Source organism: Erythrolamprus reginae, chromosome 2 (assembly GCF_031021105.1).
Source record: "Erythrolamprus reginae isolate rEryReg1 chromosome 2, rEryReg1.hap1, whole genome shotgun sequence".
Classification (NCBI taxonomy): domain Eukaryota; kingdom Metazoa; phylum Chordata; class Lepidosauria; order Squamata; family Dipsadidae; genus Erythrolamprus; species Erythrolamprus reginae.
In genome coordinates, this window is record NC_091951.1 from 295,230,552 (window position 1) to 295,242,164 (window position 11,613).

The following is an 11,613-nucleotide window of genomic DNA, read 5'->3' on the forward strand; positions in this document are numbered from 1 at the left end:
AGACAGGGTTTGGAGAACTTTCTTGGCAGAGAGTAACAATGAAAGAGCTTGCAAGCCCATAAAAGCTGGGGACATTGTTGGCACCTGGTTAGGCCTGAAAAGAAACATTTGGAGCAAATAGAGAATAATAAAAAAAATCAAAGATAAGGTTTGAAAAACATTCTTGGCAGAGAGTAACAATGAAAGAGCACGAAAGCCGGTAAGAGCTGGGAACATCGTTAGTACCTGGTTAGGGCTGGAAATAAACGTACTCCCAGCAAGTTAGAAGAGTTAAAAAAAAGACTTAGGGCTTGGAAAACCTTCTTCACAGAAAGAAACAATAAAAGAGCCTCCAAGGTAAGAGATGGGAAGATCATTAACAGCTAGTTAGGGGGGGAGCTACATTCAGAGTATAAGGTGCACCCTAATTATCAGCCTCTTTTAGGGAGGAAAAAGGTGTGTCTTATACACCAAAAAATATGGGTAGTTTGCTGCAAATCATTTTTTTCTTTCAGGTCTTTGGTATAAAATTGATACCTGTAAGTCTCTACTACTTATTTCAAAGTTGTAAACAATTTCGCTCCCTCCAAAATTAAATAAATAAATTTACTTTGAAAAGCTATTCTTATTCAAGTGCGCCCTCTAGGGAATTATGGTGTAATTGTGACTTAGTATTCGTACTTTACTATCAGTCTTTAGATTTAGAAAGACTATAAATGTAAATTTAAATAATAAAGAAATATTTAAAAGTAAGCATAATATAAAATTTAATTCAACTTGAAAACAATTATTTTGATAATAATTCTATGTTCCTTGATCACTCCACCCAAAATTTGATTGGGTTGGCTTAAGGAACTGGGATGACAGATACCATTTTGTGCAGTTCTTTCTTTGTGTCCAAGTTCAATCAGTGTTGAGGGGGGAAGAGGTCATGCCCGCAACTGTCACTTGTACAATAATGTGCTGCAGGGCTGGATTCTCTCTCCCTTTTTCTCTCTCCCATCTACCCGTATTTTTCAAAGTATAAGACATGTCTTTTTCTTCCCTAAGAGGCTGAAAATTTGGGTGGGTCTTTTCTGAATGTAGCTTTTTGGAAGCTTTTTTCCCAGTCCTAAGTAGGTGCTAACAATTTTCCAGGCTTCCTACTCCCTCTGAAGCACCTTTTCCCCCCTGTCCTAAGTCTTTGCAGGCTTGTTTTCATTCCTACTCCCTCTGAAAAGAGTTTTTTCAGTCCTGACCAGGAGATAAAATAATGTGCTGAAGCCAAACAGACTAAGAACGCTACCCAGATGAATATCTGGTAGGTAGATTCCCCCCTTTTCTTCCCCCAAAACTAAAGTGGGTCTTATACTCCGAAAAATATGGTACAGTATATGTAACTGCTGGGTGAGAGGATGTGATTTTGGAGAAGGACCAAGAGAGCCATCAAAGTCCCATCAGTGCTTGAAGGCTGTTTAGTCCTGAGGAATGGCAGCTCCATCCTGATAACATCAAGTGGATTTTTTTCTTTGATCCTTCTAGCCATGGCCCAACGATAAAAATCATAAAGTATCAAAATCATCAAAATGCATAGATACAGGAAATAGTAAAAGGGCAGACTAGATGGACCGTGGGGTCTTTTTCTGCCGTCAGTCTTCTATGTTTCTATGTTTCTAAGATCAAAACAAGGGTGCAAAACCAGCATCAAAGAGCCATGGCGGCATAGTGGTTAGAATGCAGCACTGCATGCTACTTCTGCTAACTGCCTGCAGTTTGGCAGTTCAAATCTCACAGGCTCAAGTTTAACTCAACTTTCCAAGGTGGGTAAAATGAGAACTCAGATTATTGGGGGCAATATGCTGACTCTTTAAATCGCTGACTGGGCTGTGAAACGGTGTATAAGTCTAAGTGCTTTTGCAACACTTAATTGAGGGGCTGGCAATACTAACATTCAACTTTAGCACAAAACTCATTCATCACTCGGTCTAGCGCGCGCCTGCGCGCCTGCGTGTGTACAGTCTACCCTGAAAGTCAACGGAATTGGCGCCACCCGAACCCGAAGGGGAGGGCACACGCTCCCACAATTCCTTGGTTCTATAACGGATGGTACTTCCGGCTAACCGGAGAGCAGGAAAAGCCGGCTTGCTTCGTAATCAATGTCGCCTAGCAACACTTGCTTCCGCCCGCCCATTCCTACCGCCATTTAGAAGCGGCCATCTCTCATCGCCGGACCAATAGTACCTTAGACCAAGCCCATCCTTTGTTTTATTCCCGCCCATTCCTTTCTACCACACCGCCTAACTCTCCTCAGCGAACACCACGTCTGCAAATGATCCCTCCCGGAAGTTCTTCGCTCTCGCCTTAGCTAGAATTCGTTCCCTTCCGGATCACCTCTTCCGTTTTTCGCCCTCCTCTTTCTCGTACGGCCACGCCGCAGGTGCGAGCCGGGCGCGTCTTCGGCTACCTGGCAGGTGAGGGTGTTTCACCTTCAACACCCCCCACCCCACCCTCATAAAGGAGCCCCTCTCACCTCGGCGCTCTTTTTTATTTTGTTCTCTCTCTCTTCCACCTCAGCTTTGCCTTCGATTCTTGTAGGTCGGGCCTCGGTCTCGGAGATGTTGCCTCGGCGGCGCTGGCAAGGCCCTAGTTCCTGCGCAGGCTGGTTGGCGGCGGGGCTGTTGCTGTTGCTGCAGCTCGGCGGGTCGGTCCGCGCCTCCGAGATCACCTTCGAATTGCCCGACAATGCCAAGCAGTGCTTCTATGAGGAGATCGCGCAGGGCACCAAGTGTACCTTGGAATTTCAGGTAAAAAGACGAGGAGGCTGTCGGCTGAGCCGGGGGGGGAGGTCGGTCCCCTCCACCGGCAGAATCAGCACCACACTTTTGCGTGGTTTCAGTCGGTTTGGGCAGGAATGGGGTTGAAAGGGGATCCCCTTGATAGCGTGTGTGGACAAAACAGGACTGAAAGGGCGGGGAGGAGAGTATTGCCAGGAAACCTGGCAGAAAATTCAGCCCAAGACCCACTTAACGACTGCGAGTTCCACTTTGAGACATGCCCCCGAATGATAATTCTCAACTAACCGACCAGGGGAGACATGATCTGATAGCAGTGTTCCAATATCTCAGGGTCTGCCACAAAGAAAAGGGAGTCAGGCTGTTCTCCAAAGTACCTGAGGATAGAACAAGAAGCAATGGGTGGAAACTAATCAAGGAGAGAAGCAATTTAGAACTAAGGAGAAATTTCCTGACAGAATAATTAATCTGTGGAACACCTTGCCTCCAGAAGTTGTGAATGCTCCAACACTGGAAGTTTTTAAGATGTTGGATAACTATTTGAAGTGGTGTAGGGTTTCCTGCCTAAGTAGGGGGTTGGACTAGAAGACCTTGAAATTCCCTTCCAACTCTGTTGTTCTTATAATATCCTTTTAGTATAGATAATGGTCTTGTTCGCTTCCCCCCCCCCCCATTTCTGAACCTTATTATATTGTGACAATAAGTCTAAGTGCTATTGCTAGTCTTATTGTATACCTGGACTGGGTGTGGTTTTTAAACAGACACAAAACTATTCCTGCTGTTTTACTAGTTTTATCTTGGTAGTTGTAATGTGGAGCTGCTACCTGTTGCTTGCAGGACTTTGGTGAAACAGGTGACTAGGGCATGAACATAATCGGCATTATGGGCAGAATTATTTGGTTTTCAAACCATCAGGCATAGCATAGGCTGTTGTTAAATGTTTGTTTTGTGCAATGTGCAAAAGTGAAATTGTATGATTTTCACTTAAAAGGAGAAAGTGAAAATGAATTGTCTGTGTAAGCTGTGTAATGTATGTACAATATGTACAATCAGTATTAATACAGTCAAATTACATATCACATAGCAGATGCATATATCAGCAGCAACAATTTCATTTTGAAAATGAATAAGGCAATTCTGTCAACAACACTTTTTATACGCCATCAAATCAACATCTCCACTGAAAGCAAGGTTCTGTGTGCGTTCCTATTTTAAAAAATCAGATTATAAACTCTAGACAAATGTTTTATAGGATTGTCTTTCTAGAATATAACATTGAAATGGAGTTGTGCTATATGGAGATGAAAAGGCATGGACCATATGTTGTCTAAAATATGAATATATTTATTTGCTATCCAACGTGAATGATGATTCATCTCACTGTTCACTAGAAACCTAGGAAGTACTATTTTTATGTAAGCAGTTTAGCTCCGCTGATCTTAAGAAACAATATAAGAGTGTCTGATTTAGCAACATTAGCTTATCTGGCTGTCTACTTCCTCATTTTTTACTCAGTGAGAAAACCCTATTCCCAACTAAGCCTCCAATTTTTTACTCCTGGTGTTGGAACCAAATATTATGAATGTTATTCTCATTTAACAGAATGACTTTAGATAATGTTTTATATTATCAAGATTTAGGAAAACAAATTAAAATAGTAAATACCTGAAAACCGACTCTCCGTGAAATAAGATAGATTTTGGTACAGAGAAGTGATGATAAAAATGAACTGTATAATTTTATCTATAGCGTTAGTTGCAATTTTAGGAAACTATATTTTTAGGTTAGTTAAAATATTATTTAAAATATTTGGTATCTTATGACTAGGTGCTTTTCAGTTCTTCATTTCTCAAACTATTATGGTATTTGGGGAGACACTGTCTGGTATTCTTTTGATGACTACATATGGGGGCAATATTTTGACTAGATGTCATTTATTTTATTGTTTTCTACACTTTTTATGCAAAGAACAACATTTTCTCCAATAGAATACTAGGAATAAAATGCTTATCAATTATGGTAGCTGTGCTACCCATATTTCTATATAGATGGTCTCTTTGAGGAGCCTCCTTAACATTGATCCTCTTGCCATCACATTATTTTTTATGAAAACTTTGCTATTACTTGATATAAATTTCTTATTAGGGAATTTTATCTGAAATTCTGATACAAGTGATGTACAAGAATTTGAAGAATAGAATTAACTTTCTTTTACTACTTTGCTTTTCCAAAAATACTGACCACAATGTTTCCTATATTTATATGGCAGAGATTCATTGATCTAAAGTTTATCCTTGCTTTTATACATAAATAATATTTCTTTGTTAGTGTTTAGATTCATTTATTGCATGTTAAATGCATTTTCTCTTAACCAGGTAAGTAGAAAAATGTTCTACTTATTTACCTGCCATAAAATAAATCTTAATGGCATTATTAAAATTAAAACATCAAATATGTAAAATTACAATCTCAATTGTATACAACTGTTTAACTGCTTCAAAAAGTGAAACATGGAGATTTCCCTTGGAAAGTTCCATATTTGTAATTCTGCCACTGAATGAGCCCCTTTACCTAGAATATGAATCTTAGTACAACTCAGAGAAGGGGAGTACCACAGGTAAGAGGAAATTCTATTGCAAATAAATTGGCTAGAACTTGGTAAGAAAAAAATAATCTTCATTAGACCCAGCGTTGTTAATAGGAAAGGAATACCAATTGACTCTTTCAGAGAATAACTATGAATCCAAAAGAGAGAGTGAATAGAATGGAACTTCATGATTATGAGCAATCTGTATCTACAACTCTATCCTGAAGTCCAAACTACAGTAAGCTAAAAAGTACTCTTAACTTCAGAATTTCCAAAAATGCTAGCTACGGTCTCTGGTGTCTAAATTTCAGACTTTGTAACTCTGATGCTGCTTGCTCAGTTTTCAGCAGTAGGTAATGAATGTTGACATAGATTATCTTGGTTTCTATATGGATTATGTGTGAATAACCTATTCTAGAATAGAATGAATTTCATTCATTCATCTAAGTATACTTAAGATGAAGAAAATACTTACCAGTAATAAACATCTGTTTTTGAAAACCGTTGTCCAATGTAATCTCAATCTTCAGTGTATTGTTACAAACTACAATGGCGTGGATTTTGTTTGTTTTATGGAGTTGTTGTAAGACTTCTCATAATTCATATGAAGATAACCTGTTTTTACCTCCAGCTGCTGATTCCTTTACACTAGTTATTTTGTAGGTCTAATGACTTTGTATCATATTTTTTAAAGAAGGTTAATGAATGCTAGGTAAAATAGCCAAAGTTGCCCTATTATTTTATAACAATATCTCCTTACTAAGCCAAAAGCTTGCCAAAAAGGAACCCTCTATTCATGACAGTTTATCTTTTAGTAAGATCTGCTGATTACATAGAAATTGTGTTTGTGCAAGTACAAGATGAATGGGCTTCCTCAATTTAGAGAATGAAGAAATTTTTCAGGAGTGCTACAGGTTTTAATGTTCCCCTTTTCTATTTTTCATTTATTGCATGATGTCAGATCAGTTTCAATTCTTAATGACTTCATAGATAGGATTTTTCCAGGATCATCTGTTACCTATTTTGCCTTTAATGTCTTCTAGCAGGTGCTGTAATGGAAACTGAATACTTTGTTGCTGGTCATCCTCTTTTCTTTTCTTTCACTAAAATGTGAATCCTATGTCAATCTTTACTAAATGCACATCTAGTTTTGGATATTATATGATAGGATTTTATCTATAGTACTAAGAAGTTCAAAATGGTTTAAACAACTATTACAGAATTGGAATAGAGAGTTATCTTTAAGTAATGTGTTATCATGTTAACTTCAATTATTATTTGGTCCAAACAATTACTACAAGGTGCAAAAATGTGAAATGCAACAAAATGTTTTAAGTTGCTTTTGACTTAGTTGTGATTGCAATATATTTAATCTCCCTTGCTGAAGTGTTTAACTGTGCTGTTTAGCATATTTGCTTTGTAAATGTACTTCTTTAATTTATAAGAATAGCATCAGTGACTATTGTTCCAAATACCAGCTTTCTTTATTCCACAGGTGATTACTGGAGGACACTATGATGTTGATTGCCGCTTAGAAGATCCCGATGGGATTGTGCTATATAAAGAAATGAAGAAACAGTATGATAGTTTTACCTTTACCGCATCTAGAAATGGAACATACAAGTTTTGTTTCAGCAATGAGTTTTCAACTTTCACACACAAAACAGTATATTTTGACTTCCAAGTTGGAGATGACCCACCTCTCTTTCCTAGTGAAAACAGAGTTACTGCACTTACTCAGGTATGATGAATTCTGAATACACAGTAATGTGCTGTCTTCATCCTAAAATACACTAGAACCAGTTTTTAGAACTTCCAAATTTTTATTTTTGTCTAATAGCATGACTACATTGACAGTTAATTAAGGGACATTCTCATCAAAAATGGGAATTCAAGAGAGGATAGCATTTGTCATCTTTTCATTAACACAAATAAATGTATTAATATTGTAAATTGCAACTTGATATTGCTTGAACGATTTGTAAAGATCTCTGAATTTTAAATTCCACTGCAATAAACAATTCAGTTTTTTTTCAAATTGCAAACATGAAAAGTGAAATAATAGTGCTAATTTGAATGAAAGGTAGGAGAAGGCGGCAGATGAAATCATCAGATTGCTGCAGCTTTAATATGAAGCACTTTGGTACCAGCTGTTCTTTGAAAGAGAACAAGTAAATAATGGCAACTAAATAGCCTTGCCTATTGTTGTGCAAAACACTCCCTAAAAGTGTACGGCTTTTACCTTTGCCCAATAGAAAGACCTGCAAACCTCCAGTTATTTTTAACTGCAACTTATAGCATCCATCATTGCTGATCAAGGACTTTGAAACTGCTGCTTAAGTAACATATTTGTATTAGTGGAACAGCTTTTGTCAGTAGTACAGAGATGTACTCAATCCTTTCTCTGTATCATTCCATTTCTAAACTACGTTTTAGAGGATTGGAAGAAATTTCCTTAGTTAGTCAGGAGAAAGAAGTTAGAAGAGTTGAATCATTTGCTCAACTAACCTCTTATTATGGACTTCATTATACATATGCATGTTTCATGTTTCATTTTTGGATCTCAGCGACAAAATTACTAAATATTAGAGTTACAGTTGAAAGGTTTTCAATATACTGTATACTGTATTTTTCAGAGTATAAGACACACTGGAGCATAAGTTGCACCTAGATTTTAGAGATGGAAAATAAGGAAGAAAGTATTCTGAATCAAATGGTGTAGTAATATATTATTTAATAAAATACCAGTTTACATTTACCAGAATACTTTTTACAAACATGTATACTTTTTACAGCCATGTACACTTTATACAAACTTCAAACTTGACACTTTTAAGACTAGTGGACTTCAACTCACAGAATTCCTCCTCCAGTCATGCTAGCTCAGGAATGGGAGTTGAAGTCCACAAGTCTTAAACTTTCCAAGTTTGAATACCCTTGCACCCTTAACCAAGTGGTCTTCAAACTTGACAGCTTTAAGACTAGTGGACTCCAACTTCCAGAATTCCTCCTTCAGTCATGCTAGATGGGGTAATTAAAAAGCAAAAAACAGTCCTGTTTTTGTGAAAAATGGGCTGTTTTCCGCCCGATTTTTCTCAAAAAATTGGGTGGGCCAAGGGTCTGGGAAGCCTGCAGGGAGCTCCTGGGCGCTGGGGGTTGACAAAAATGCCCCCACTTTTGTGAAAAACAAGCTGTTTTTCACTCTTTTTTTTTTTTTTTTTTTTTTTTTACAAAAATGGGGTGGGCAAAGAGTCTGGGGAGCCTGCAGAGAGCTCCTGGGGACTGGGGGAAGGCAAAAATGCCTCCTTTTTGTGAAAAAACAGGTGAAAAATGGCCCATTTTAAACAGAAACTGGGCCATTTCCCCCCCCCCCCCCCAGCAACCAGGAGCTCTCTGCAGGCTTCCCAGACCCTCTGCCAAAAATGGGATGCAGAGACAGGGCTTCAGGACAGCAAATATGACTATATTGAGTGTATAAGATGCACCGACATTTCCAGCCTATTTTGGGAGGGGTGCGTCTTATGCTCTGAAAAATACGGTAGTTTGCATCATGTTCTGACATTCTTGTTGCTGACTGACAACAGTTTCTATATGGAGAGAAAGACTTGGTGATTGCCCTCTTTCATTAAAGAAATACTTTTAGAATTGGTTATTTTGATTCTAATCAAATGTACACGCAACTAGATTAATGCTGTGTTACAATAATGTGATTCTGAAGAACATAATCCTTTTGATTTTTGTAAAACTCTACTTATATGCTGTGACAAAATATGGTTTAAATTTTTTCCATATATTTTACCTAAGACTCTATTTTATTAATAGTAATTAGATTCTAGTCTGTTTTACTAATCTGTATTTTATCTTTCTGTCTCCAGATGGAGTCAGCATGTGTTTCAATTCATGAAGCTCTAAAGTCCGTCATTGATTATCAGACACATTTTCGACTGAGGGAAGCACAAGGCCGTAGCAGAGCAGAAGACTTAAACACGCGAGTGGCTTATTGGTCAATAGGTGAAGCCCTCATTCTACTTGTAGTTAGCATTGGGCAGGTATTTCTTCTCAAAAGCTTCTTCTCTGACAAAAGAACCACTACAACTCGTGTTGGATCATAACAAGTTTTAAATTCATTGTCTGAAAAAATTATTATTATTTGAATGATTTCTAGTTAAAGAACAATTAAGTACAGGGAACTTTTAAAATACCTTTAGCCTTCTCACTTCAAAGTTCTGAAATTTATACTTCCAAAAGCTGTCACAGGAAAAAAAAAAAGACAGCCTTTTATTTGTTATATATTGGGGTTTTCTTTCACATCTGCTGAGAAATCTAATTGTTATTTTTATTAAAAAATGAGACCTGTTTGTAAGTACTTAATGCTTTAAGAAAATCCTTTAAGTAGTTAATTAAAAGATTGCCCTTATGAGTTAAAATAAGTCTGATCTTGTAAGTTGAAGTATTGAAATGAAAACAAAATCACATAATTAACAGTAGTCTCAAAGTCTTGTACTGCACTGTTTTGAGTGTTTATGGAAATTCTAGGGCAGGGGTAGGAAACGTTGGCTCTTCTATGACATGTGGACTTCAACTCTCAGAATTCCTGAGCTAGCATGAATGGCTCAGGAATTCTGGGAGTTGAAGTCCACATGTCATAAAAGAGCCAACGCTCTCAACCCCTGTAGGTTCTTGAATCTTTTGAGATATATATATATATATGTATAATTATACTGTATATATAATTTTACTGTACCCATTTTAGAGTCCTGGGAAAAAAACAATTCCCCGTGCATTGAAAGGTTATTGTTTTTTGCATTTTGCTTTTTAAATTAAATTATGGGGGAAATGCCATCTAATTCTTGAAGGTGAGTCTTTGAGGATTGCTGATGTAGATGCCTTGAGAATTAAATCAGATTTGTCACAAACCATTTAAATTTTAGGGATCTGATGTTTTCACTTGAACTTGAACTTGATAGGACTAAGGAAAAATGCACTGGTTTAAGTAACTTGCAGCTAAAATTTAGCCCGGTAGTCTCTTTAATATTAAATCAGAGCTGTTTAACCATATGCCCTTCAGATATTTGTAACTATAATTCCCATAAATCTTAACAATGGTCAGTAATCATGGGAGTTACAATCCAAGAGATCTGGAGACTACCATATTAAATAAAGGATTGCATGGCCATAAGTGTTTTGCTCTAAATAATTGATTTATTAAGCAATGTATGCAGATGCTGAATGTATGTGGATTAATTTGTTGATTAAACATTCTAAATTGATGGGGACAGTTTCTTGTGTGTGCTTACAGTACTATATTGCCCTATCCTACCGGCTTTATGCTAAGAGGCTACTTTTTGATGTAGCGTACAATATTTGGGAAAATGAGGGATTTTGCTATATAATTGCTAGTTCTATACCTGCTTTCTAATATCCCAAATGCTTTTGTGGGTTTTTAAGATTACACAGTTATTTCAGACTAGCCAAAAAAAAATTAACATTACCACCATAACCATACACATTAAAGGTAAGGCTCATTCCACTTCTAAGTGAGTAAAAAGGCTTGTCTCAGAGGATGAAGTTGTAGTGGGTGCAAAAATATGAATACTACCATGCTTAAGGATTAACACTCACTAAAATAAGCTTGATATTTTATAGTATTTTTGTGCAGAGAATTGACTCATTTCCCCCTCATTTCTTTGTAGATATTCTGTAAGCACATTTTACTTTTTTTTCTGTATGAGCTACCTTACTTTGGTGTAAAAGGACGAGAAGTGCTGGGTCATGAAGTCTGACTGACGATGCTAAAAATGACTAATATTTCCTCTTAGTTTGTGGATGTGGCTTTTTAGAAAATAGAACATTGATATGTTTAGAGATGGGGAATATTCCAGTGCTGTATTTGTTTAACATTCTGCAATAATAGCTTGCTGTAGAATGTGCTTGGTCCTTCATTTGAGTTTGCTGAAAATAAATGTATTGAACGTATTTGTTGTTTCTGGTAAAGGTGAAAACAGAATAATTAAATCAGTTTTAGGATAGTGTGCTTTACCCTTCCATTCCTTTTAATGATTCATATGCATGAGACCCATAGAAATCTTGTAAAAGATTGACAGACATGGTATTTGGCCATAAATCTGAAGAAATCTCATAAGGGCCTAGTTGTTCAGATTAAAGTTGTATACTTTTTTTGTAAATGGGTCAGTGAGAGTTTCTTTAATTTTACTGTTTTTTTCATTCCAAAGTTTGGCCATCTCTATCAGACTGGTTACATATATGATGGAGAAA

General features: G+C 37.0%; 1 protein-coding gene across 2 annotated transcripts; it reads left to right on the forward strand.

Moving 5' to 3' along the window:
- The first annotated feature begins 2,341 nt into the window (after positions 1-2,341).
- Positions 2,342-10,607, forward strand: TMED7 (transmembrane p24 trafficking protein 7). 2 transcript variants are annotated; one of them, XM_070742886.1, is made up of 4 exons: positions 2,342-2,429; positions 2,554-2,762; positions 6,833-7,078; positions 9,213-10,607. In XM_070742886.1, the coding sequence occupies exons 2-4, from the start codon at positions 2,574-2,576 to the stop codon at positions 9,447-9,449; spliced, it is 672 nt and encodes a 223-aa protein (XP_070598987.1). In that variant the 5' UTR covers positions 2,342-2,429; positions 2,554-2,573; the 3' UTR covers positions 9,450-10,607. The 2 variants fall into 2 exon arrangements, with proteins under 2 accessions (XP_070598987.1, XP_070598986.1); XM_070742885.1 differs by having other exon boundaries at positions 2,350-2,429; positions 2,533-2,762.
- Positions 10,608-11,613: the final 1,006 nt, after the last annotated feature.

What these genes read in the sequence shown, in the direction of transcription:
- TMED7 (XM_070742886.1), top strand. Translation starts at nt 2,574, where the DNA reads ATGTTGCCTCGGCGGCGCTGGCAAGGCCCTAGTTCCTGCGCAGGCTGG. An exon ending in AGTGTACCTTGGAATTTCAG is followed by an intron (nt 2,763 to 6,832) that starts GTAAAAAGACGA and finishes TTTATTCCACAG; the next exon opens with GTGATTACTGGAGGACACTA. An exon ending in GAGTTACTGCACTTACTCAG is followed by an intron (nt 7,079 to 9,212) that starts GTATGATGAATT and finishes TTCTGTCTCCAG; the next exon opens with ATGGAGTCAGCATGTGTTTC.